The sequence below is a fragment of the Tachyglossus aculeatus genome, chromosome 6 (assembly GCF_015852505.1).
Source record: "Tachyglossus aculeatus isolate mTacAcu1 chromosome 6, mTacAcu1.pri, whole genome shotgun sequence".
Taxonomy (NCBI): Eukaryota; Metazoa; Chordata; class Mammalia; order Monotremata; family Tachyglossidae; genus Tachyglossus; species Tachyglossus aculeatus.
Window position 1 is genome coordinate 60,998,741 of NC_052071.1, and position 27,451 is coordinate 61,026,191.

General features: G+C 54.3%; 1 protein-coding gene across 3 annotated transcripts in view; it reads left to right on the top strand.

Moving 5' to 3' along the window:
• HTR2C (5-hydroxytryptamine receptor 2C) overlaps positions 1–26,154 on the top strand; it is a 78,173-nt gene extending 52,019 nt beyond the window's left edge. For all 3 annotated transcript variants that reach the window (XM_038748581.1, XM_038748584.1, XM_038748582.1), the window contains exons 2-7: positions 3,268–3,385; positions 4,615–4,739; positions 9,808–10,058; positions 12,028–12,636; positions 17,434–17,634; positions 24,456–26,154. In XM_038748581.1, coding sequence (XP_038604509.1) covers positions 12,261–12,636; positions 17,434–17,634; positions 24,456–25,288 — 1,410 coding nt within the window. In that variant the 5' untranslated portion in view covers positions 3,268–3,385; positions 4,615–4,739; positions 9,808–10,058; positions 12,028–12,260 and the 3' untranslated portion in view covers positions 25,289–26,154. The remainder of the gene's footprint in view (positions 1–3,267; positions 3,386–4,614; positions 4,740–9,807; positions 10,059–12,027; positions 12,637–17,433; positions 17,635–24,455) is intronic.
• Positions 26,155–27,451: the final 1,297 nt, after the last annotated feature.

Sequence of the window (27,451 nt, forward strand, 5' to 3'; positions counted from 1 at the left end):
AATTTGGCAAGAAGGAAGTCTGTCATAGATGACCTTTGAGACGGTGGCTTTCATGGAGTGGAGGGTGTGGAAGCCAGGTTGCAGGGTTAAGAGAGTTAGAAGAGAGGAAGTGGTGGCAGTGTGTGTAGACAACTCCTACGTGGACTTTGAACAGGAATGGTAAGGGGAAAATGGGACACCTACTATGTGCAGTGTGCTGTACCATGTGTCTATTGTGTAGAGAGCTCTATAATGGGTGACTACGATGTGCAAGTGCCCTGTCCTGGCTGGGTGCGTTGTGCAGAGCACTATACTGGGTTGGTGTTTTGTGCAGAGCACTGGAGTAGGTGGCTATTGTGTGCAGAGCACTGTACTGAATGGCACTGACTTGAGTGCACTCCCTCACCCACCCTAGAAGCTGAACTCTTTACGGGAAGGGAAAGTGTCTGCTAATTCTGTTGTAGTCTCCCAAGGCACTTAGTACAGTGACCTGCACATTCATTCATTCATTCAATCGTATTTATTGAGTACTTACTGTGTGCAGAGCACTGTGCTAAGCGCTTGGGAAGTACAAGATGACAACATATAGAGACGGTCCCTACCCAACAACAGGCTCACAGTCAAGAAGGAGACAGACAACAAAACAAAACATGTAAACAGATGTCAAGTCGTCAGAACAAATAGAATTAAAGCTAAATGCACATCGTTAACCAAATAAATAGAATAGTAAATATGTACAAGTAAAATAAATAGAGTGATAAATCTGTACAAACATATATATGGGTGCTGTGGGGAGGGGAAGGAGGTAGGGTGGGGGGAATGGGGAGGAGGAGAGGAAAAAGGGGGCTCAGTCTGGGAAGGCCTCTTGGAGGAGGTGAGCTCTCAGTAGGGCTTTGAAGGGAGGAAGAGAGCTAGCTGGGCAGATGTGTGGAGGGAGAGCATTCCGGGCCAGGGGGAGGACGTGGGCTGGGGGTCGACAGCAGGACAGGCAAGAATGAAGTACATTGAGGAGGTTAGCGGCAGAGGAGCGGAGTGTGTGGGCTGGACTGTAGAAGAAGAGAAGGGAGGTGAGGTAGGAGGGGGCGAGGTGATGGAGAGCCTTGAAGCCGAGAGTGAGGAGTTTTTGCTTGATTTGTAGGTTGACAGGCAGCCACTGGAGAATTTTGAGGAGGGGAGTAACATGCCTGGAGGGTTTCTGCACAAAGATGATCCGGGCAGCAGCATGAAGTATAGACTGATGTGGGGAGAGACAGGAGGATAGGAGATCAGAGAGGTGGCTGATGCAGTAATCCAGTCGGGATAGGATGAGAGATTGAACCAGCAAGGTAGCAGTTTGGATGGAGAGGAAAGGACGGATCTTGGTGATGTTGTGGAGGTGAGACCGGCAGGTTTTGGTGATGGACTGGATGTGAGGGGTGAACAAGATAGCGGAGTCGACGATGACACCAAGGTTGCAGGCTTGTGAGACGGGGAGGATGGTAGTGCCGTCTACAGTGACGGGGAAGTCAGGGAGAGGGCAGGGTTGGGGACGGAAGATAAGGAGTTCAGTCTTGGACAAATTGAGCTTTAGATGGTGGGCAGACATCCAAATGAAAATGTCCTGAAGGCAGGAGGAGACACAAGCCTGAAGGGAGGGAGAGAGAGCAGGGGCAGAGATGTAGATTTGGGTGTCATCAGCATAGAGATGATAGCTGAAGCCGTGGGAGCAAATGAGTTCACCAAGGGAGTGAGTGTAGAGCACATAGTAAGTGCTCAGTAAATATGATTGATTGATTGATTGCACAGACCTCTGTGGGAATGGAAATGAATTAATACTCCCCCATGGGTGTGTGTGTGTGTGTGTGTGTGTGTGTGTGTGTGTGTGTGTGTTGGGGGGTGTTTCTCACCAGTTAGCCCCGCTCTTCCAGTCTCTGGTTCTGGGGGGGTGGGGGAGTCTGCTTTCAGCCAGAGAAAACAGAAATTTTAAAAAATTGATATCTGTTAAGTGCTTACTATGTGCCAGGCACATGCTGTACTAAGTGCTGGGGTGGATACAAGCAAATCAGATTGGACACAATTCCTGTCCCATGTGGGGCTCTCGGTCTCAATCCCCACTTTACAGATGAGGTAACTGAGTCACAGAGAAGTGAAGTGACTTGCCCCACAGCAGACAAGTGGCGGATTCGGGATTAGAACCCATGACCTTCTGACATGGTCAATTTCCAGACACCCAAGAACAAAAGGTTTCATCCCCCTGTGCACCGCCACGGTGAATTACAACCTCCAAACCCCTCTGACCCCACTCTCCGGAGATGCTGCGGGAACTCATGCTCGTGGGCAGTGGGGAAGTGAGGGTGGCCCAGGGTCGGTGGGGAGGGGAGACTGACGGGACTTCGGCCCTGCATTAGGCCCCGAAACAAGCAACAGTTGTCCCACCTATCTGGGGGACTTGGGAATCTAGGGGTTCTTAGCGGCTGTAGCTCAGTCCTCCAGATCTGCAAGGCTGGGTCTCAGATCCTCTGCAGGGGCGTGCGGGGTGGGGGATGGAGAGGGGGGAGGGAGAGGTACAGTTCAACCCAACATCATGGGGCTGCCGGGGCCCTGGGGTATCTGGAGGTGGGAGGACAGAAGATGCTAACCTTCTCACCGTGCCTCATTCTCGCCTGTCTCGCCACTGATCCCTGTCCCAGTCCTACCTCTGGACTGAATGCCCTTCCTCCTCAAATTTGCCAGACAATCACTTTCCCCCACTTCAAAGCCCTATTGAAGGCACACCTCCTCCAAGAGGCCTTCCCAGACTAAGCCCGACTTTTCCTCAGCTCCCCTTCCCTTCTGCGTCACCCTGACTCACTCTGTTTGCTCTTCCCCCTTTCCCCACCCCACAGCACTTATGTGTATATGTGTATATAATTCTATTTATTTATATTGATGTCTGTTTACTTCTACTGATGTCTGTATTCCCCCCTCACCCAAGACTAGGAGCCCGTTGTTTGGCAGGGATTGTCTCTCTTTATTGCTGTATTGCAGTAACCAAGCGCTTAGTACAGTGCTTTGCACACAGTAAGTGCTCAATAAATATGATTGAATGAATGAATTGGTAGAAGAGGGGCACTCTGACCCAGCAGCGTGGGGTGGAGACATCACTGCCCCTGATCAGAGGGTCCCTGGCCCCCTAGTCCTCCAGTCCCCCTAGACCCTGGACCTCCAGACTGACCTCCCTGGGAAAAGGCCAGGCAAAGAGAAGGTTCCCTTGGGCATGGAGTGACTCATGTTTTGAATGAAGACCAAAAACTCGGTGTCCTTTTCCAGATTGGAAGCCACCGCCCTTGTCTGGAGACGCCCTGGACCTGGAGGCAGGCCTGCTTCGGCCTTCGGGATGGCAGCAGAGTGACTAGGCTGGGAATCCACCTTACTGCTGCTGCTTCTGGTGAGTTGATGCTTCGGTCGGCTCGGGTTACAGCTAAGGCCGTGTGGGAGGGGCAGTGTGGGTACAAAGCCTCCAAAAAGAAAGGTATTTCCTGAGGTATTAAGATTTTCACGCCTGTAACACTGGGGACTCTGTGCCAACTGCTCTCCTGGGAGTTCACTGTGAACAGAGAGCTGTACTGGTTGCCTACTGTGAGCAGAGCACTGTACTGGGCACTTTATATGAGCAGAGCACTGTACTGGACTCCTACTGCAAGCAGAGGGCTGTACTGGGTGCCTTCTTTGTGCAGAACACTGCATTTCTGTGAGCAGAGAGTAGTATTGGGTGCCTATTATATATACTGTCCTCTATTAGTATCTTGGAGACACACAGAAGAAATGGCAGAATAAAACACCCTCGAGGAGTTTTATAATCTAAAGGGATTTAGTTGCAACAATTACAACTGTAAGAGCAGAGGAGCCAATAATACTTAGTATTTGTTGAATTGCTCAATATTAATTCACACAAGTGTTAAGGGTGGTTAATGACCAGGAAGGTGAGAGGTTAATCATGGAAATTCTAGAGGAGGTGGCTGGGGATGACAAGATGAGGAAGGTGTGATCAATCAGGTGAGGCCTTCTGGAGGAGGTGCTGGGGATGACAAAATGAGGAATGTTGGAGTCCATCAGGAATGGCCGCCTGGAAGAGATGGCAGGGGGTGACAAGATGAGGAAGGTGGGGGTTGATCAGGGTTGGTCCCCTGGAGGAGGTAGCAGGGGATGACAAGATGAAGAAGGTGGGGTCAATCAGGGAAGGCCACTTGGCGGAGGTGGCTGAGGATGACAAGGTGAGGAAGGTGGGAATTGTTCAGGGAAGGCTCCTAGCAGGGTGGAGGGGTGGCCAAGTTGCTCTGCCTGGGGAGGAGTTCTGGGCCGGTGGAGGAGCTGCCGAGGAGCAGAGCTGAGGTGGAGGAGGAGGGAGAGCAGAGCGAGCCCTTGGGGGGAGCCCGGGGAACCCCGCTTAGAACAGAATGTGGTACATAGTGAGCGCTTAACAAATATTATCATTATTCTTATTATTAACCTGGAGGCGGGAGCAGGGAGAGGACAGGCGTCTGACCGCAGAGAGAGCCCCGCTGCAGGAACGTGGTCTGTGATAGGGGTGTGAGAGTGGGATGGGTGTCTGGGGAGTGGGCAGGGCATGTGCCAGGATCAGGAAGTACTCATTCATTGCTTCCCGCTCTTCCCCAGGACACAATATGACCCGCCCGGTGGAGGGCTCCATGGACAACCTGTGCTCGAGGCGGCTGATATCTGGAGGGGCTACCGGCCGCCAGACCCCGGGACGAGCTGATCCCCGGATCTTCCCCTGCCTGGTAGGCCCTCCCTGGGGTAGTGGGGTGGGGTGGGGGGGACCCAGGCTGGAGGGCGGGGGGAAGAAAACCAGGGCCATGATGGTGGTGGGGGAACCCACCCAGTGGGGCAGGAAAGATTTAGAAGATTTAGAAGATTTTCATGGCAGGCTTCCTCCACCGCCATGTGGAACTGGGGTCCTGGCAGCCGAGGGGGCCGTCTTCTGTCCGCCCCATTCCTGGGAGGTGTCCTGCCTCGGTTTACCCAGCTCACACTGCCCAGCTGTGAAGGCTGGGCGCCCTGATGACCGTGGCCTCTCCCAGAGCCCGTGCTACTGTGGGAGATGGTCGGGGGAAAGGGGACGAGCTCCTTGTCCCTCCCTCTAGACTGTAAGCTCCTTGTGTGCCGGGAACGTGGCTGTTCATTGTTGCATTGTACTCTTCCAGGCACTTAGTTCAGTACCCTGCAAGAGTAAGCGCTCAATAAATACGATTGAATGAATGAATGAATGACGGGCGAGGGAGTCAGGGGTCTCCTGGGTCCTCAGTGTTCTGGATTTGTGCTCCTTGAGGTGGAGCCCCTGTGTGTATAACGAGAGGAATTGACGTCTTGTCTCGCTCTCTATTTTCCTGACTGTTTCAGTATGCCTCACTGTCTGTCCGACTATTTCTGTGTCTGTCTCTCCCCTCAATCAATCAATCAATCAATCAATCAATCGTATTTATTGAGCGCTTACTTTGTGCAGAGCACTGTACTAAGCGCTTGGGAAGTACAAGTCGGCAACACATAGAGACAGTCCCTACCCAACAGTGGGCTCACAGTCTAGAAGGGGGAGACAGAGAACAAAGCCAAATATACTAACAAAATAAAATAAATAGAATAGATATGTACAAGTGAGATAAATAAATAAATAAATAGAGTAATAAATATATACAAACATATATACATATATACAGGTGCTGTGGGGAAGGGAAGGAGGTAAGATGGAGGGATGGAGAAGGGGACGAGGGGGAGAGGAAGGAAGGGGCTCAGTCTGGGAAGGCCTCCTGGAGGAGGTGAGCTCTCAGGAGGGCCTTGAAGGGAGGAAGAGAGCTAGCTTGGTGGATGGGCAGAGGGAGGGCATTCCAGGCCCGGGGGATGACGTGGGCCGGGGGTCGATGGCGGGACAGGTGAGAACGAGGCACGGAGGCCGCGTCCTGGCTGCTGAGCTGGTGCATTCTGCTGTCTGCTGTAGAGTCTCCCACAGATTTAGGTAGGGTGAAGGCGTGGCCCAAAGAATAGAGGGTGTTCGAGGCTCCCAAACCATCCCCTGGGGCTGCTGCCCTAAACAGTCCTGGGTCAGAGCTCCCCACCATCAGCCCTGGCTTAACTGCTTCCAATCACCCCTGGCCTAGCAGCCCCCGATCATCCCTGGCCCAGCAACCTCTGGTCAGTCCATGCCCAGCAGCCCCTGTTTAACCCTGGTCCAGCGATCTATGGACAGTCATGGTCCAGAGACCTCCAGTCAGCCCACAGCCAGTGATCTCTGGTCAACCCTGGCCCAGTGATGGGCCCCAGTCAGCCCTAGTCCAGAGGCCTCTGGTCAGTAGTGCTCTCTTTTTCCTCCTGCTTCGTAGCAAGGCTTCCACAGAGGCTACAAGACTCTGACATGTCACACCACCCACGCTTGGTCCCACCTCACCTCCAGTCCCATCCCATGCCAGGCCTCACTGGTGCCAGGACTGTGATCTGCCTACCGTTGGCACCCAGCACAGCAACTTCATACAGTAGGTGCCCAGTACAGTCCTCAGTACATAGTAGGCACCCATTTTTTCATATTTGTTGGGCACTTACTATGTGCCAAGCACTGTATTAAACTCTGGGGTAGATATATTAAACTCTGGGGTAAGTACAGGATAATCAGGACCCACATAGGGCTCACAGAGTAAGTAGGAGGGAGAACAGGTGCTGAACCCCCAGTTTGCAGATGAGGAAACAGAGCCACCGAGAAGTTAAGTGACTTGTCCAAGATCACACAGCAGGTAAGTGGCAGAGTAGGGGTTAGAACCCAGGGCCTTTGACTCCCAAGCCCACGATCTTTCCACCAGGCCATGCTGATAATAATCTTGTCTCTACCCCCTGCACTTAATACAAGTGCTTGGCACAGAATAAAGACTTTATTATTATTATTTTAATTATGTTAGATACTAGTATATAGTAATAATGGTGTTTGTTATTAACCTCCTCCTCCTGGCTGCAGGCCCCTTGCACAAAGTAAAGATTTTATTATCTTTATTATTAAGAATAATAATCTTAATAATAATGGTATTTGTTGTTTAGGTCCTCCTCCTGGCTTCAAGCCCCTCGTGCCCTCGTGACCCCAGGCAGGCGGGGAGAGATGGCAGGAGGTCACGTTTTCCGGCTGCTCCTTTGTCCGAAAGAAACCGTTCAGCGTGTGACACGCCCCGCCTCCTCTGGAATCGGAGTGAGCGGGCTGAGGTCTTTACAACCCACCCCTCTCGGGAAAGATGAGGGAAAACGGTTATTTCCATTTCCCCGTCTGTTCCATCGCCTTCCCCCGGGGAGGGCTATTTCGAGGGAGCGAAAGAAAGGGTTTTGCTTCCCCGGAAAGGCAGCCGACAGATCATCCAGACTTTCAGCGGCTGTTTAAGAACTCGCCAAGAACAAGTGTGAAAGCTTGGCTGAAGCGGGGGCTATTTCAGCTTCTCCGGGTACATGGCGAATTTAAAAAACCTGGGAGAAAACAGGGCGCTCTGAACAGCTTTCTTGGAGCAAAGGAATGAAATCCAGCTCCCAGTGGGCACCCAGTGGAGCGCTCTGCACACCAAAAGTGCCCAGTACAACACTCTCCACAGACAAGTGGCCAGTACAGTGACTGCTCACAGCATTCATTCATTCATTAATATTTACTAAGCACCAACTGTGTACAGAGCACTGTACTAAGTGCTTGGGAAAGTACACTATAACCATAAACAGTAAGTACAGAGGCCTCCTCATAGTAGACATCCAGTACAGGTCTCTACTAACAGTGAGCATCCCTGGGGAAGCAGCATGGCATAGTGGATAGAGCATGGTCCTGGGAGTCAGAAGGTGATGGGTTCTAATTCCACACTTGTCTGCTATGTGACCTTGAGTAAGTCACTTCACTTCTCTGTACCTCAGTTACCTCATCTGTAAAATGGGGATTGAGACTGTGAGCCCCACGTAGGACAGGGACTGTGTCCAACCCGATTTGCTTGTATCCACCCCAGTGCTTAGTACAGTGCGTGGCACATAGTAAGCACTTAACAAATACAATAATTATTCACTATTATTAAGCATCCAGTACAGCACTCTCCCCACCATTGACACGCAGTACAATGATGTTTATTAAGCACTTATGCTCTCCTCACAGTAGGCAGCCAGTCCAGTGCTTTCTGTACAGATTAGGCACCCAATAAATGGTGACGATGTTGGTGGTGGTGTTGAACGCCACTTCAAATACCACATCTCAGCCCCGGGTTCTCCCCTGGTCAGAGTGGGCACCCCATCCCCCAGCTTCGCTGTTCCACACCGGCTCCGCTTCCTGGCACCTTCCTGAAAATGGAGCTTTAATTCTCCGTTGAGATCTCGCAGGAGATGCTGATTAAAAATGCTTTAAATATTTATAGAATTTGCTTCAGCTTTCTAAATGGGTTCAGGTTGGCGGGGGTGACTTAATATCGCTGGGGTGATTCGTTTTGCTGAAGCGCTCAATTAAGGAATCAATCAGGAATTAGTCTGGAAAGTTATTACTATCGAGAAAGGGTATGGTGGCGGCGGGGGCAGGGTGGTGTCTCTCGACCTCAAATCCCACTGGGCGGCATGTTGGGGGGAGTCCAGACCCCAAAATCCAGGTGGCCTCTCCCCATCCTGAGGAAAGTGGAGCACCCTGACTCCTGCCTCTCTGTCTCTGTCTTTCTCTCCCTCTCCCTATATTTCTCTTTCCCTCTCTCTCTCTCTCTCTCTCTCTCTCTCTCTCTGTATCTCTGTCTCTCCCCCTTTCTCTTTCGTTCTCCCTCTGTATCTTTTTCTCTGTACCTCTCTCTCTTTGGCTCTATCTCTCTGACTGTCTTATTTCCATCTCTGTCTATCTCTGCCTTTCCCTCACTTCTTCCATCTGGATCTTTTTCTCTGTACCTCTGCCTCCTTGGGTCTGTATTCTGTCTCTTTGCCTCTCTTCTTTCCCTGTCTCTTTGTCTGTCTCTCTGCCTTAATATATCTATCTATCTCTGCCTCTTCCTCTCTGTCTCTCTTCTCTCCCCTGTTCTCTGTCTGTCTCTATGCCTTTCCATCTTTCTCCCTCCGTATTCTTTTTCTGTACGTCTGTCTCTTTGTTTCTCTCTGTCTTCTTTCCCTTTCTCCTTGTCTGTCTCTCTTCTTTCCCTGTTTGTCTGTCTCTGTCTTTCCCTCTCTTTCTCCCTCTGTCTTTTTCTCTGTACCCATCTCTTTTTCTCTGTCTCTCTGCCTTTCCCTCTTTTTCTCCTTCTGAATTTTTTCTCTGTAGCTCTGTCTCTTTGTCCATATATCTCTGTTTCCCTCTCTTTCCTTTTGGCTCCTTCTGTATTTCTCTGCTTGTCTTCCTTTCCCTGTGCCTCTGCCTCTCCCTTCTATCTCTGTCTCTTTGCCCCTGTCATTCTGTCCATCTCTAGCTTTCAGGGCTTAGACAGAATTTGTCACCAATCAATCAGCCGATCAGTGGCAACGCTGACGACCAGCAATGCCGGGAGTGGTGGGAGATAGGGATGTTGAGGTGGGATGGGGGGGAGCCCTGTGCCCCCACAGTCGTTTTCCCCATCAAAGACAACATTTCCTCCCCCCTTTTCTTCCTTCCCTCCCTCCCCTCCCTCTACCCTTTTCTTGTTCTCTTCCCTTCCCCCCTTCCCTCGCACCCCTCTCCCGTTGCCCCTCCCCCCCACCCCCTGTCTCCCTTGGCTGAAGATAGCCGCGCCCCTGTCCTCCCCTCCCCCAGGTCTTTGCTCCTCGACACACACAGACACATACACAAAAAAAAATCGTCCCCCACCTCCAGAAAGCAGTCTCTTGCAGTGAAATGTTTCTGTTTCTCCTCAGGCTTCTTTGTGCCCAGTGGCCCGGCCGCCGACCCTGGCAGGCAAGTGACTGTGAACTTTGTGGCTCCAGCGGGTAACCCGGCTTATCATTGCCACCACTACCACCACGATGACACCACTATGCACTTGTAGAATACTTTAATTTTACCAAAGCACCGCCATTTCTAATTCTATTTTCTCAACTCCCTGTGAGGAAAGGGGAGCAGGGGTCTTCTCACCATCTTACAGAGGAGGAAACGGAAGCCCAGAGAGGTGATGGTTTTTGTTTGTTTTTGTAATAGTATTTATTAAGTGCTTGTTATGTGCCAGACACCCTAGTAAGTGCTGAAGTAGATACAAGGTCATCATATTGGACACAATCCATGTTCACAGTCTTAATCCCCATTTTACAGATGAGGCACGAAGCAGTGAGGTGAGTTGCTCAAGGTCACACAGCAGACAAGAGGTGGAAGTGGGATTAGAACCCGGGTCCTCTGAGTCTCAGACCCATTCTCTGTCCACTAGACCACACCACTTCACTGAATTCCCTTGCCCTGGGTCACACAGCAGGGCAGGGGCAAAGCTGGGAACAGAACCTGCAGCTCCCCACTTCCCACCCTGTGCCCTTGCCCTAGATGAGGTCTGCCTCTGTCCATCTGCCATCACCACCTCTTCAAGGTGTCTGAAAGTGGGTCCCTTGGGGACAAGCTCTGTGCCCAATCTGACTGTCCTTTGTCTACCCCAGGGCTTAGCACAGTGTTAGGCACATGGATAATAATAATAATGCTAATTCTGTTGTATCGTATTCTCCCAAGTGCTTAGAATAGTGCTCCACAAATAGTAAGTGCTCAATAAATACCATTGACTGATTTATTGATTTAAAAGCATGTATTTAACATTACTATTATTATTATTGTTATTATTGAGTTGAGGGTGTTGGCTCCACCTACCAGCAGCAGATTTGAAGAGTGTCCTTTGGCCACAGAAGCAATGTGGCCTAGCGTGGACAGAGCCCAGGCCTGGGCTCTGACTCCCAGACAAGCGCCACTTGTCTGCTGTGTGACTTTGGACAAGTCATTTAACTTCTCTGTACCTCAGTTCCCTCATCTGCAAAATGGGGGTTCAATACTTGTTCTCCCTCCTACTTCGACTGTGACCCTCTTGTGGGACCTGATTATCTTCTGCCTGTGCTTAAACATCACAATTATTATTATTGTGTACTAAGTGCTTTGGAAAGTACAGTACAATAGAGTTGGTAGATCCAATCCTTGCCCTCAAGGAACTTAAACTCTATTAGAGGAGACCGACATAAAAATAAATTTCAGGTAGAGGAAGGAACGAAGTATAAGGACATGCACTTAAGTTCTGCGGGAGTGGAGGAACGAGAGGGAGAGGGAGCAGAGAAGAGAAGGAGAGAAATGTCACGTGGCCCCTGAGGAATCCAGGAGGCACTGTAGGAGCCCAGCTGAATGAAGATAATTAAGTGAGAGAATTCATAATTACATTTCCAGGTCCCAAGAGAGAGGAGGTCTGGGCTGGGGCCTATCAGTCACCATGCTTTGTGTGGAGAGTCTGGATTCCGTATGAAGTAGGAGAACTAATGCCAGACACAGGAAGTGCCCAGGTGCAGCCGGTCCAGTGCCTAGAGGGCAGGGAGGGTGTCCAGGGAAACAGACTCATGGGTGGGAGGTGAGTTGCCTGAGGAATGCAACAAGATTCACGGAGCATCCGGAGATGGAGCATCAGTGCTGGGTCTCTGGGCGAGAGTCAGGGGTTTTGGATGGTTTGTGCTGGCTCACTGGGGGTGTCGGGTGGTGAGGGGAGAGTCAGGGGTGTTAGATGGTCTTTGCTGCATCCCTGGAGGAGCAGAGTTAGAGGTCAGATGATCCGTGCTGGGTCACTGAGGGACAGTCAGGATGGAGAGGGGAGAGTCAAAGGTGTGGGATGGTCTATGCTGGGTCACTGGGGCAGAGTCAGGGATGGAGAGAGGAGAGTTAGGGGTGTCGAATGGTCCTTGTTGAGTCACTGGGGGAGAGTCCGGGATGGAGATGAAGGATGGGGGGGGGCGGTATCGGATGGTCTGTGCTGGGTCCCTGGAGGAGCAGAGTCAGGGACATTGTGTTTAATGTCTAGGAGGGCAGCCAGCATGTGATTTCTCCCAGCTTCCGGGTTCCCACTCCTGAGGCCATCCCCAGTCGGCTGGGCCGTGGGTCTGACCTTCTCTCTCTGGTGTCACCCTCAGGATCCCGGCCCTTACCATGAGGCGGGCGCCCCACAACGTCTCTCCCGTGGGGTGTGCGAGCCAGCGGCCGGCAGTCTCAGTGGAAGAAGAGCAGCCACCCCGTGCCCCCCGCCATTGGCTCCGGCCCCTATGGGAAGCCCAGCCGTGTCCTGGCTGTGGACGGAGAAGCATCGGCGGCCCCTCGAGGCCCTGCATCTAGCCGGGGCCCTTGGGGCGGCAGGCGGTGGCTGGCAATGAGTGGCCGCGGAGGCCCGGAGCCACGTCCCAGTCTGCCGACTCCTGTGTGGGCCTCAGCCGGTGCCGGCCCCATGGCCCGGCCCAGCCCCCACAACTTGACCCTGAACCAGAGCACGCCCTCGGCCCAGCCCCTGAACGCCTCGGAGGGCGGGGGGCCGACACGGCCGGCCCTGGCCGACAAGAACTGGCCGGCCCTGCTAATCCTCGTTGTCATAGCCCTGACCGTCGGCGGCAACATCCTGGTCATCATGGCTGTGTCACTGGAGAAGAAGCTGCAGAATGCCACCAACTACTTCCTCATGTCCCTGGCCGTGGCCGACATGCTGGTGGGTGTCCTGGTCATGCCCGTGTCCCTGGTCACCGTGTTCTACGGTAGGTAGATCATTCCTTACCATCATTCCACCATGCCAGCCCTGGGAACTGCAGCCTCAAGAGCTGGGGGGTCACTGCCACAGCGGTCGCCGCGGGGGTCTGAGTGTCTGAGAGCATTTTTGTCCCTGGCCTGCACCATGGTGAACAGCTTCTGGGAGGGAGAGAGGGAAGGCAATGGTGTCCTGGACCAGTGTCCCCACCCACCGTCCTGTTTGCACTCCCCGGTATCTTCCTTCAGTGGCCAGACAAGCCGGGCCTTTCACTGGCCCCAGGATAGATCCGAAGCTGATGGGTGGCTTGGAGAAAGCTCCCTAAGGGAGGGGGCACTTCTTATGTCTAGGTGTGCTCGCAAGGGCTCAATACAGTGCTCTGCACACAGCAGATACCTAGTTGAGTGCACCGCACACAGCAAGCATCCAGTACGGTGTTCCAAACTCAACAGGCATCCAGAACAGTGCACTGTCCCCAGGGCATGCATCCAGGACAGTGATCTGCACACAGTAGGTGCTCAGTATTGCACTCTACTCTCAGCTGGTGCTCTGCAGCCAGTAGGGGCTCAGCACAGTGCTCTGCACTTTCATGCAGGGCAATCACAGGACTATCGGCCAGCTTTTTTTATGGTATTTCTTACATCCCAACTATGTGTCCCTTCTAGAATGCTAGCCCGTTGCTGGGTAGGGATTATCTCTACCTGTTGCTGAATTGTACTTTCTAAGCACTTAGTACAGTGCTCTGCACACAGTAAGCACTCAATAAATACGATTGAATGCATGAATGAATGAATGAATGTGCCAGACACTGTACTAAGCAGTGGGGGAGGTACGAGTTAATCAGGTTGGACACAGTCCTTGTTTCACCAGGACTCACAGACTCATTACCCATTATACAAATGAGATAACTGAGTCACAGTTACCTGAGAAGGTAAGGTCACACAGCAGCCAAGTGGTGGAGCCAGAGTTAGAACCCAGGTCCTTCTGGACTCTATCCACTAGGCCATGCTGCTCAAGTTCCACAGTTTTGTAAGGAAAATGCCCAGCCTCAGGGAGTGAAACATGCCCATCTTTAAGATCCTCAAGGGCCTTTCCAGTGCCCAAAGATCCAAAAAGCTCTTTGTAGGTGTTACCAAGGGGGTTAAGGTTTGCCCAGCTCGCCCACCCACAGTCCAGAGAAGGGCGTGAGGTGGGGCAGGGAGCCCAGGCATGGTACCAACTCATCCAGCCCTGGGGCAGTGCCACCTCTGCTCTGGCCACCGCTTCAGTGACTGCTCAGTGGAGAAGATGGAGCAGGTGGTACCAGGGGCTGGGAAGTCGATGGGAAGGCTTCTTCCCTGGAGGCCACTGGGAGTCCAGATGTCGGGATGTGATCCCTTCCTGGACTGGGTACCCTGGCCAGCCTCCTCGGGACCAGGCCAGCTAGGCCGGGCGGAGCAGGGGCCCGTGCCCCAGTCAGCGGCGCTTGATGCCGCAAGCACCCAGCCGGCCTGGGGGTGTGTAGCTGAGGACCCAACCTGGCAGAACTGATGCTCTCTGAGATGCAGGGTGAGCCAAGGAGCTGGGAGCCCCACTCCCCGACCCAGGCAGGATCCAACCCCACAGTCAGTGAAAGCAGCATGGCCTAGTGGATAGAACATGAGCCTGAGAGTCAGAAGGACCTGGCTTCTAATTCCAGCTCCACCACTTGTCTGCTGTGTGACCTGGGAGAAGTCGCTTCACTTCTCTGTTCCTCAGTTCCCCCATCTGCAAAATGGAGACTAATATTGTGAGCCCCATGTGGGACATGGACTGTGCCCAACCTGCTTAGCCTGTATCGACCCCAGGGCTTATTACAATGCCTGGCACACCGTAAGTACATAACAAATTTATATATAAATTTGTTATATATATATAGTATAAAAATAAACAGATTTATTTATAGTATATATAAACAGAAGCAGGAAACTCAAACAACCTGCTGTGTGGCCTGGGGTAAGTCTCTTGCCATCTGGAGGTCTCAATTCCCTCCTCTGTAAAATAGGAATAAGATTCTTGCTCTCCCTCGTGGGAGCCCTGAGTGGGAGAGAGACGTGTACCAACCCCTGTGCTGAGCACAGTGCATGGCTCATAGTAACTGCTGAACAGGACTGCCTTGAAGGAAAACCTGTGTCCTAGCTCCCCATCAGACTGGCAGTCCCTTGGGGACAGACACTGTGCCCCCATTCCTCCAGTGCCCACTGCAGTTGGGGGTCTATTTCCTGTGCAATCATCATCACCATCATCAATATTTGCTGAACGCCTACTGTGTACTGGACTCCTAGAGTGTGCAGAGTGCTATACTGGACACTTACAGTGTTTAGAATGCTATATTGGGCACTGACAGGGTGCAGGGCGCTGTGCTGGGCACCTGCAGTGTTTAGAGTGTTTGGGTGTGGAGGATTTGAGGGTGGAGGGAATTCCAGGTGAGTCAGCAAGCGGGAGTCAGGAGAGCAGAGTGAGGGACAGCTGGAAACTCCCTTCCTCCCCCATCCATCCATCCATCTATCCATCCTTTCCTGCCCCTCACTTGCTCCTTCCCCTCCCCTCTTCCTCTCCTGTCCTCCCCCTCCTTCCCTTCTTTTCTCTGTTCTCACCCCTTTCCTCTTCCCCGTCTCTTTCCTCTCCCTGTCCCCCTCCCCTTTCCTTCCTTCCCCCCTTCTCACTCTCCTGCACCTTCCTCCTCCTCTTTTCTCCTCCTCCCATTTCTTCCCCTCCCCTATCTCCTCCCTGTCAGGGGAGCTCCCGCCCCAGGAGAAGCCCCTAACGGCGATGATTGAATCCGTTGACTTTTCCCCTTGGCCGACAAATGAAATGCCATCAGCTTCCAGGGGGCTCGGCGTCCTGTCAGCCAAAAATCCATCAGGCCCTGGCGGCTGGGGCGGTTCCTGCGGGAAATGCCCAAAGATTGGAAGTGTGGTGGCGCAGGGCCCGTTTGCGGGGGAGGGATGCGGGGGTCCAATGCGGGGTCTGGGCGCGGGACCGGTTGCGGGGCCGGGCGCGGTGTCTGGGCGTTCCCTGGAGGCAGGGGGGCAGAAAAACGAGCCTGTTGGCTGCGGGCTCCGAGGGGCTGCACAGCCCCATCCGTTCGGACAAGGAGCTGGACGGTCCGATGTGACCGGCCCCCTGACCCCCGCAAGGGACATCTAGGAGGAGACCCTCCGGAACGGTGACTCCGCCCCTGCCAGGGCCTGTTGCAGTTCCCTCGTCTCCCCAAAACCTGTCCTCTCCTCTCCCAGCAGCCCCGAGGGGCGTCAGGAGGCCTGGGTTCTAATTCCCACTCTGTCCCTACTGTGTGTCATCAGAATAGTCACTTCACCCCTCCGGGCCTCAGTTTCCTCCACTGGAAAATGAGGCTAAGAATGTCAGCTCCCCTTCCCTCCCTCTGCTCAATAAATACCACTTACTGATTGATTTTGTACTGCAAGCCCCGCAAGGACAGGGAGTGTGTCCGCTCTGGTGGCCCTGGATCGGCCTCAGCACTTAGCACATAGTGATGGTGATGCAAATGAGGATCTCCCGTGGAGAGTAACTGTCGTCTCTGGTCCTGAGACTCGGCGACAGGAAAGTAACGCGGAGTGAGCCCACTGTTGGGTAGGGACCGTCTCTATATGTTGCCAACTTGTACTTCCCAAGTGCTTAGTACAGTGCTCTGCACACAGTAAGCGCTCAATAAATACGATTGAATGAATGAATTCTAGGACGGTGGCCCCGCCCTCTCATCCGGATCGTAGTAGTCCCTCTGGGGCCGGAGCAATCAGTCAATCAATCAATCAATCGTATTTATTGGGCCCTTACTTTGTGCAGAGGAGTGTACTAAGCGCTTGGGAAAGTACGGTGCCAAAAAATTGGTGGACTTGATCCCTGCCCATAAGGATTTTATGGTCTACGGGAGGTGGGCGGGGAGGGGAGATTAGTTGGGCAGTGTTCAGGGGGAGCAAGGAAGCAGTGTCCAGGAGAAGCATGTGGGCAGTGTTCAGTGAGAGTTGGGGTGCAGTGCCCAGGGGGAGCATTTTATGGTCTACACGGGATCAGGCGGGCAATGTTCAGGGGGAGCAGGGGCGCAGTGGTCCGGGGAGCAAGAGAGCAATGTCCAGGAGGAGCGTGTGGGCAGTATCCTGAGGAAGCAGGGGAGCAATGCCCAGGGGGAGCAGGTTCCCGGCCAGGGGAGAAGGGGGGTTCCCCTACGGGAGCCTTGAGCGACTGAGTGAACGCGCGGGGGGCGGGGGTGTGTGTGTCCACGACCACTTCATTCATTCATTCAATCGTATTTATTGAGCGCTTACTGTACACAGCTGACAGTTGGCGGAGCCGGGATTTGAACCCATGATCTCTGACTCCAAAGCCCGGTCTCTTTCCACTGAGCCACGATTTACTGAGCGCTTACTGTGTGCAGAGCACCGTACTAAGCGCTTGGGAAGTACAAGTTGGCAACCTATAGAGACGGTCCCCCCCCCAACAGCGGGCCCACAGTCTAGAAGGGGGAGACAGACAACAGAACCAAACATATAGAATAGTAAATATGTACAAGTAAAATAAATAGAGTAATAAATCTGTGCAAACATATATACAGGTGCTATGGGGAGGGGAAGGATGTTAGGCGGGGGGGATGGGGAGGGGGAGGAGGGGGCTCGGTCTGGGAAGACTTCCTGGAGGAGGTGAGCTCTCAGTAGGGCTTTGAAGGGGCCTGGGGGCGGGGAGGAGGGAGGGCAGGGGAGACCCCGCGCCTCCGCTCCCCCCGCCACCACACTAACCCGCCCTTGCCCCACGGCTCCTCCCCGCGGGGCAGACTACACGTGGCCCCTGCCCCAGGGGCTGTGCCCGGTGTGGATCGCGCTGGACGTGCTGTTCTCCACGGCGTCTATCATGCACCTTTGCGCCATCTCCCTGGACCGCTACGTGGCGATCCGCAACCCCATCGAGCACAGCCGCTTCAACTCCCGCACCAAGGCCGTCATCAAGATCGCCGCCGTCTGGACCATCTCCATCGGTGAGGGCGCCCCGCCCCTGGTGGGGGCGGGGGGGCAGGGGAGGGGAGGGGCCCCCGGGATGGGAATTGTGGGGAGGGGGGCGTCTCGGGTGCCGGGAATGCCGTTGAAGGGGGGGATGGGGAGGGCCAGCTGACCCATGGCCACCTAGGGATTTTTGTTTTGTTTTGGTTTGTATTTTTGATGGGATTTCTTAAGCGCTTACTATGTGCAAAGCACTGTTCTAAGCGCTGGGGAGGTTACAAGGTGATCAGGTTGTCCCACAGAGGGCTCACAGCTTTAATCCCCATTTTACAGATGAGGGAACTGAGGCACCGAGAAGTGAAGTGACTTGCCCAAAGTCACACAGCTGACAGTTGGTGGAGCTGGGATTTGAACCCATGACCTCTGACTCCAAAGCCCATGCTCTTTCCACTGAGCCATGCTGCTTCTCAGTCCCTGCGGGATGATCCCGCAGGGGTCCAGCCCCCGCCCACCCTCCGGGTCCGTGGGCATCGCCCTTCGGGCGCGTGTGTGCGTTCAGCTCATTTCAAGAGAAGCAGCGTGGCTCAGTGGAAAGAGCCCGGGCTTGGGAGTCAGAGGTCGTGGGTGCTAATCCCGGCCCCGGCACTTGTCAGATGAGTGACTTTGGGCAAGCCACTTCACTTCTCTGTGCCTCAGTTACCTCATCTGGAAAAGGGGGATTAAGAATGTGAGCCCCACGTGGGACAACCTGATCACCTTGTATCTCCCCCAGCGCTTAGGATAGTGCTTGGCACACAGTAAGCGCTTAACAAATGCCATTATCATTATTATTATTATTATTCAGTGCTGGCTGTGTGCAGAGCCCTGTACTAAGCGCTTGAGAGAGTACAATGTAACAATAGACACATTCCCTGCCGATAACGAGTTTACAGTCTAGAGAAGCAGCGTGGTTTAGTGGCAAGAGCACGGGTTTAGGAATCAGAGGACGTGGGTTCTTAATCCCGGCTCCACCACTTGTCTGCTGTGTGATCTTGGGCAAGCCAGTTCATTTCTCTGGGCCTCAGTTATCTCCTCTGGAAAATGGGGATGAAGACTGTGAGCCCCACGTGGGACAACCTGATGACCTTGTATCTACCCCAGCGCTTACAACCGTGCTTGGCACATAGTAAGCGCTTAACAAATACTGTTATTATTATTATTATTATTATTATTATTATCATTAGAGGACTGTGGGTACGGCCTTCGGATCAGTGGGTGTGGCGCTCCAGGTTAGTCGCCAAAGTGCCAGGTCTGCACCTCCTGGGGCCCGAGCAAAAATAGCATCCCCCGACAATCACACAAGGGGGGCTTGGCCCTGGGAGAGGGCTGCCCAAGCCGGTCGAGATGCAGCATGTCACAGAGGACAAGGGACAGAGGGCGAGGGACAGAGGATCAAGGTCAGTGGACGAGGCCAGGGAACAAGGGCCAGAGGACGAAGGTCAAGCCTGGGCCCAATGTGGCCCCAAGGGAGAGGCATTTTCAGGGACCACAGCCCCGAGTCTGTCCTGAATCCTCAACCTTTTCTGCCCGCCCCTCCTTGAGGGCAGACCGTCTCGACCCCTGGGAATCTCAGCAGGTCCAGGGAGCTTGGATCAATCAATAGTATTTCCTGGGCACTTACCATATGCAAAACGCTGCTCTAAGCACTGAGTTTATTATTATTAATAATAATAATAATAGTGGTGTTTGTTAAGCGCTTACTATGTGTGAAGCACTGTTCTAAGTGCTGGGGAAGATACAAGGTGATCAGGTTTTCCCTCGTGGGACTCACAGTCTTAATCCCCATTTCACAGATGAGGAAACTGATGCACAGAGAAAGTGACTTGCCCAAAGTCACATAGCTGACAAGTAGCAGAGCGAGGATTAGAACCCATGACCTCTGACTCCCAAGCTCGTGCCCTTTCCACTGAGCCACGCTGCTTCTCATTCGTGTGGCTATTCATTCATCCATCTGTATAGGTCCCTACTGGGTGTAGAGCATTGTAGTGGGGGCCCTGGCTGGGCAGAGAGTTAGACTGAGGGCTGTGTGCCAAATGCAGGCAAAACACTGGGCTCAGAGTGCTGTATCTGGCACCTCCAGGATGCAGAACACTGTACTGGGCACCTGCTGGGCTCAGAGAGAAATTCGGGAGGTCTGCATTGTGCCCCGGCTGAGTGAGGAGCACTGTACTGAGTGCCTGCTGGATCCAGAAGGCTGTAGTGAGCACCTGATGTATTGCAGAATACTACGCAGTACTGTAGTCTCTTGTCTGCCTGCGAGAAACAGTGTGGTGTAATGGCTAGAGCACGGGCCTGAGAGTCAGAAAGACCTGGGTTCTAATCTCCGCCGTACCACATGCCTGCTGTGTGACCTTGGGTAAGTCACTTCACTTCTCTGGGCCTCAGTTACCTCGTCTGTAAAATGGGGGATTAAGAGTGAGGGCCCCATGTGGAGCAGGGACTGTGTCCAACCTGATTAACTTGTATCTACTCTAGCGCTTAGAACAGTGCTTGGCCAGAGTAAGAGTTTAACAAGCACCACAATAATTGTCAGGTCAGCACCCAGGACAGGGCTTTGCCCACAGCTGATGCCCAGAATGGAGCTCTCCCTGCCTGCAGTCGGTGCCCAGCACAGAACTCTCTATACCACAGTCTCCTATACAGTGCTCTGTAGATAGTCAGCACTGTGCTAAGCGCTTGGGGAAGGATAATAGAATTAGTGGACCCGATCCCTGTCCTCAGAGGACCTGGGTTCTAATTCTGACTCCGCCACTAGTCTGCCATGTGACTTTGGACAAGTAGCTTCACTTCTCTGTCTCTTAGTCTCCTCATCTGTAAAACGCGGATTAAGACTGGGAGCCCTATGTGGGACATGGACTGTGTCCAACCTGATTATCTTGTATAAGCCCCAGCATTTAGTACAGTTCCTGGAACATAGTAAATGCTGAAGAAATATCATTTAAAAAACCAGCACAAGCACACAGGGAGGCATTTGGCACACTCCTGATCAGCGTGGGCAGACGGGGAGGAGTTTGGCACATGCGTGGAGCAGCGTGGGCACTCGGGGCGACTGTGAGCACACACAGAGAACAGCGCAGAACCTCGTGGAGGAGCTTTGGCACACGCGGGAGCTAATGAAGATGTAGGAAAGCTGTTAGTCATCGTCATGGACTAGTTTATTTCTGTGGAGTCGTTTTCTCCTGCATTTTAGTACGCCCGCCCATTTTAATCAGCCAAAGGATAAAAGCAAACCCACTTGGTTTTGGCAACTGGAAACAGCTGTGTGGCGGGGCTGGGACGGGTTGGGGCTGGGGGGCGGAGACTGATGCAGGAATGCGGGGGTGTCTCCTGGCGGATGGAAGACGGCCCACAGGCGGTGACCATTTCCTAATCTCATCAAGGTACCATCACCACCACCAGCATCACCACTATGACCAGTCTTCATCACCAGCATGACCATCAGTCTTCACCACCATCACCAGCCCTACCGCAGTCTCTTCACTGTTACACCCCCAAGGTTGATGGGGGGCGGGGAGGGGAAGGGGAGGGAAGGACGGGGTCAAGATTCCTCAGTAGTGTTGGTCATAGACCAGGAAGCCGGCGGACTCTGAACTGCTGGGTGGAGGGAGTTGGGGCAGGACAACTTTTTAAATCCCGGCCCCCTGCTCCTATATATTTCCCTAGCTTGCGGGGTGCTCTCTGCTCCCCCTGCCCCCTGCCCCCGAGTAATCACTCATGGAAGCACCGTGTTGTGCTGAGCCCTTACCCCCTCATAGGGAAGTTGAGGTGTCTCCAGGGTCTCCCTCTAGGAAAAAACTCAGTGTCTGTGTACACATGTATGTATTCACCCACTCATGAGCAAGCCTGCACATGCTCACAAGCACACACACATTCGTGCATGCACTCACCCACATATATATAGATGCATGTACAGGCACACTCGCCCACACATGCACACATACAGAGATATGCAAACATATAGGCACTTATCCACATGCATGCACACATGCTCGCCCCCCACAATGCACACACTCATTCACACATGCAAACTAGCAGGCACTCATGTGCACACTTGCAGTTATTACACTAAAGCACACTAGGCCCACCTCCTCTGCCTCCCCAGAATCTGCCTCCCAGTGGGTAAAAATCATGGAATTTGGACTCAAATTCCGATCATATAAATCCATGTTCCACCTGTTGGAACTTCAGGTCCCGGAGGGAAATGTCTCTTCATTATCCTGACCTTGCAGGGTAAATAGAAAAACATCTCACTTCATTAGTAATGCTTGTTTCACCAGCCCTGCGAGCGCTCCCTCCCTGCCTGCTAAAAGGAGAGTTGGCTTGGAATCTGCCGCAGTGGCTTCGTCGTCCCTAGGACGCTCACTAACCCTAGGGGAGATCACTTGAAACTGGAGGGATGGTCCCTGATCCCGTGGAAGAGGGAGGTCTCTGAAATAACTGGGTCACGAACTTCTGGCTCTTTTTCCGCGACTCTCCTGGGAAAATTGGATGTGCCAAATCAGGATGAGATTGCAAACTGTGGACTCAAGATCCAGGAAACTGTGAAAAGTCTAACTGCCAGTGTGAGGATTTACCTTCTGCGATAGAAGGCCGGTGGTTAGTGAGGCTACACTGAGCATTTTCAGAGAACAGGGGGAGTCTATGCCCAGCGCGCGCCCGGAGGGCAAAACGGGTCTTTGCCTAGTGTGTTCGGAGGGCAGAGTCTATGCTGAGCATGATCGGAGGGCTAAAACTATGCCCAGCATGCTCAGAGGGGAGAGTGGGTCTATCCTACATGTGCTCGGTGGGTGGAGAGAGTCTATGTCCAGCGTGCTCAGAGGGTGGAGTCGGTCTATACTGCGTGTGTTCGGAGGATGGAGCGGAGGGAGTCTATGCCCAGCACATGCATGGAGGGCAGAACGGGTCTGTGCCTAGTGTGTTCGGGAGGCGGAGTCTATGCTGAGCATAATCGGAAGGCTAAAACTATGCCCAGCATGCTCAGAGGGGAGAGTGGGTCTATCCTACATGTGCTCAGAGGGTGGAGTCGGTCTATACTGCGCGTGTTCGGAGGATGGAGCAGGTCGACTCGGAGGATGGAGTGGGTCGATGCTGACTGTTCTCGTAGGGCGGAGTGAGTCTATGCTGAGCCTGCTCCGAGGGTGGAGTGAATCTAGATCCAGCATTCTCAGAGGGTGGAGGCGGGGGGGGGGGTGTCTATGCTCAGCATCTTCCAGCATGCTTGGAAGATGGAAGGAATCTGTGCTGAGCATTCTCAGGAGGGCAGAGCGAGTCTACGATGAACGTGCTTAGAGGTGGAGGACACGGTCCGGACAATCAACCGCTCCATTGGTACTCTCCCAAGCACTTACTACGGCAAGTCCTCAAATACCAATGATGATGATCATGGCATTTACAGAGCGAGCCCACTGTTGAGTAGAGACTGTCTCTGTTGCCGAATTGTACTTTCCAAGCGCTTAGTACAGCGTTCTGCACACAGTAAGCGCTCAACAAATACGAGTGAATGAATGAGTGTGTGCAGAACACCGTAATAAAGGATGGGAGTGTACTCTAGAGTAAGGAGACACGACCCTGCCCTTAAGGAGCTTACAGTCTAGCAGAGGAAACAGAAACTACAATAAAACCCAGGATTAGAAGCAACCTAATGTAAGCCTTCGAATATAAGTGCCATGGGGGCCTGAGGACCTCGTGCTTGGGTCACGTGATGATGGGGCAGTGGAGGGAGGTGGGAGCGAGAGCAGGGTGGGACACGGGAGAGCAGCGGAGGAGATGGAGGTGGCCGTCGATCCCCTCCGACTTAGACAGGGAGACCCCTGTGGGACTGGGACTGTGTCCGATTCGGGTACGTTGTGTGTCCCCCATATTTTAGCACAGAAATCAGCACAGAGTAAGTTCTGAACAAATGCCAGATGATATAAAACGAGGGCCTCTGGCCATGCACAGCCTGTCAGTCAGTAATATTTATTAAGCGCTTACTGTGTGCGGACCACTGTACTAAGCTTGGTAGAGTAAAATATAACAGTAAATAAACATAGTCCCTGTCCACAACAGCCTAGAGGTCTATAGTCTTTATTGCTATATTGCACTTTCCAAGCGCTTAGTACAGTGCTCTGCACACAGTAAGTGCTCAATAAATATGATCGAATAAATGGAAGAGGTTGGGAAGGCGTGGGAGCCTAGGTGGGAGAGTTGGGGGAGGCGTGGCCCTCCCCATCCACGATGCTCACCCCCCACAATGCACACACTCACCGACACATGCAAACAGGCACACACGTGCACCCTTACAGTTATTATTATTATTAACAATGGTATTCGTTAAGCGCTTACTATGGGCCAAGCACTGTTCTAGCTCTGGGGTAGATACAAGGTAATCAGGTTGTCCTACGTGGCCCTCATAGTCTTCATCCCCATTTTCCAGATGAGGTCATTGAGGCCCAGAGAAGTGAAGTGGCTTGTTCAAGGTCACACAGCAGACAAGTGGCGGAGCCGGTTTAGAAACCCACTTCCTCTGACTCCCAAACCCGGGCTTTTCCCACTATGCCAAGCTGTTATTACACTAACGGATCCTTCCAGGACAACTGCCAGTACAGTTGTAGGGGTGTGGAAAGGCTGGGCATTTTTACTAGGCCCACATCTTCTGCTTCCCCAGACCCTGCCCCTGACCCTCCCACCCCCATCCCGCGATGTCCCATCCCCATGTCTGTTCCCCCCCCTTGACACCCCAGCCCCTGGCATCCCGCCCTGCCCGTGACAGCCCTCTCCTCCCACCCCTCCCCCGTGAGCCCCCCCCACTAGTGACGCCCCCGGTTTGTCCCCCCGGCAGGCGTGTCGGTGCCCATCCCTGCCATCGGGCTCCAGGACCGCGGCCGCGTGTTCGTCAACGGCAGCTGCGTGCTCAACGACCCCAACTTCGTCCTGGTGGGCTCCTTCGTGGCCTTCTTCATCCCGCTGGTCATCATGGTGTTCACCTACTGCCTGACGGTGCAGGCCCTGCAGCGCCAGGCCACCGTGTTCCTGTACGGGGAGGCGTCCCGGGCCCCGCGGCGGGCCAGCGCCGGCTGCCTGCGGCCTGACCCCCACCCGGAGGCCGTGGCCATGATCCCCAACCACGATGGGGCCTCGTCGCGGGGCAGCTCTCCGGGGCACCGGGAGGCCCTGTTCCGCAAGGGCACGATGCAGTCCATCACCAACGAGCGCCGCGCCTCCAAGGTGCTGGGCGTCGTCTTCTTCCTGTTCCTGCTCATGTGGTGCCCCTTCTTCATCACCAACGTCATGTCCGTGCTGTGCCGTCGGGCCTGCGACCAGCGGCTGCTGGAGGAGCTGCTCAACGTCTTCGTCTGGGTGGGCTACGTGTGCTCCGGCGTCAACCCCCTCGTCTACACGCTCTTCAACAAGACCTACCGCCGCGCCTTCGCCAGCTACATCCGCTGCCGCTACCCCGGCGCCCGCAAGGCCGGACTGCGGCCCACCCCGGGAGCCGCCCCAGCCGGACCTGTCCCCAGCCCCGGACCCGGACCCGGACCCGCCAAGGAAGACCTCGTCCCACACGGCTGCCGCAACGGCCACGAGCTGAGCGGCGTCACTCCGGCGGGCGGCCCGCAGAGGCCCAAGAGCAAGGGCGGCGGGGTGGTCAGCGAGAGGGTCAGCTGCGTGTGACCGATGCCGTGGGCCCGGCCCGGAGGGGAGGACCGAGGGACGGATGGACAGATGGAGGGACGAGGCCCCAGGCCCCGCCGGCCCCGTCCTCAGGAGGTGGACGGGTCCCTTTCCTGCCGCCCCGCCTCGACGCCCTGGAGGGCCACGCCGGGGCCAGACCCGCACAGCCCGGCTCGGAGGCCCGTGGTCGGTGCTGGCCTGCCGGACGGACAGGACCCTCGCCCCGAAAAGGGCTCGCCGAGCCAAGGGTGCCCCCCGTCCCCCAGGCCCTGGACTGCGCGCAAGGCCCTTGAAGCTTCCCGGACGTTGCTTCGCCATGGCCGCATTTCGCCCCCACCCCGGGGCATACGGTGGGGTGGGAGGGGAGTGCTCTCCCCATGGTGCGGCCTAGGAAACAGAGGCCCCGACTAGGTAAGTGACTGGCCCAAGGTCACGCAGTCTGGTCGAGTCTGGAGTCTGGAGTTGCCCGGCCTATCCTCCGCCGCCCTGACCCCAGGACCGGCCTGCCGGGCGTCGGGGGTTCGTTCTGCCCCTCTGAGAGCCGCCCCCACAAGAGAGGCCCTGCCGGCCCTGGGCCCAGGACCGGCCCAGGGGGCTGGAGCTTGAAGGACCAGCGGACAAGCACCGAGCCCTGGCCGCCACCGAAGCAACCCGCTGGAGTCCGGGCACTTGCCCAGCACTCGATGGCCCGGAGTTCTAAGCAGGACTCTCCCCTCTCGGTGACCTGTCCTGCCCGAGGACTCAGTGGCTGTTGGCTGGTCTCCTGTGGAACGGCCCGGTTTAAATCATCACGATGGCATCTGCTAAGCCCTTACTATGTGCCAAGCACTGTTCTAAGCGCTGAGATAGATACGAGGTCATCAGGTTGTCCCTCGCGGGGCTCACAATCCCGATTTTCCAGATGAGGTAGCCGAGGCCCAGGGAAATGAAGTGGCTTGCCCGAGGTCAAGCCAGCAGACGAGGATTAGGACCCACGTCCTCTGCCTTCCAAGCCCGTGCTCTCGCCACTGAGCCAAGCTGGTTGAATTTGCGGGGCCTCGCAGGGAAAGGGCGAGGGGCTGCCACCGGGAGCTGACGTCGGTGGTGCTGCGGGTGCCACTCTGGTCTCCAGGCCGCGGGCAGGGCCGGAACTCTGACAGCCAGCGAGGGTCCCTGTGCCCCCAAGGCGCCTCTCCCATCTACCCACTCCCCCTCCCAGCACGCCCCTCCCTGTGCCCCCCGCCATACCGAGGAGCGGCCGAGTGACGGATGGCCCGCTCGCCCAGGGCCACGGGGCTGCCCGGCGAGGCCTCCAGCATGCCCGCTGCTCCGGGTACGGCCTCCGGCCCTGCATGACCCCCAACCCCACCGGACACCAGACCACCACTCCGGACGCTCCAGGAGAGGTCGGGCCAGGGGACACCGGGTTGGGGGGTCCAGCTCCGGGCCCGGTGGGCTCACAGCACACGTTTCACAGACCCTCCCCGCACCCCGAGGTTTGGTTTTTTGGTTGTTTTTTTTTTACAGAATCACTAGCAATAACGCCAATGGCCCCAGCTTACAGCTGACCCCGTGCGAGCAGCCCACCCAGTCCCCACCCAGGGTGACCCCGAAAGGCCGAGGGGGCTGCCGGCCACCGCGCATAGCGCCCCCGACAGGCCGAGTGCGCTCCTTCCCTCGCACCAGGGCAGTGAGGCTCAGCGGGCCCCGCGCGTGCGCGCGCAGCTGTCTGGAAATGGTACAAGAGGGCCCCACCCCCTGGCCCGCAGCCCTACAGGTTTTGTGATACTATTATTAATTTATTAAAGGAAAATGTTGGTTTAATGTTTCTAATGCCTTTTTCACTGTCTTTAAACCAAAAAAAAAAAAAACAAAGCAAAAACATTCACCTCATTTTTTTCTACCAATTAAACCCTTACCAAAAAAAAACCTCGGAAGAATTGGAGTTTCTTCTTCATCATCATTATTATCATCAATATATACATATATATAAATAGATATAGATATAGATATATAGTTGTCCTTTGTATTAGACGATGCCGGTGTGGCCTAGTGGAAAGAGCATGGGCCTGGGCATCAGAGGGCCCAGGTTCTAAGACCAACTCTGCCACTGACCTTCTTTATGACCTTGGGCAAGTCACTTCTCTGTGCTTCTGTTCTCTCATCTACAAACTGGTGATTCAA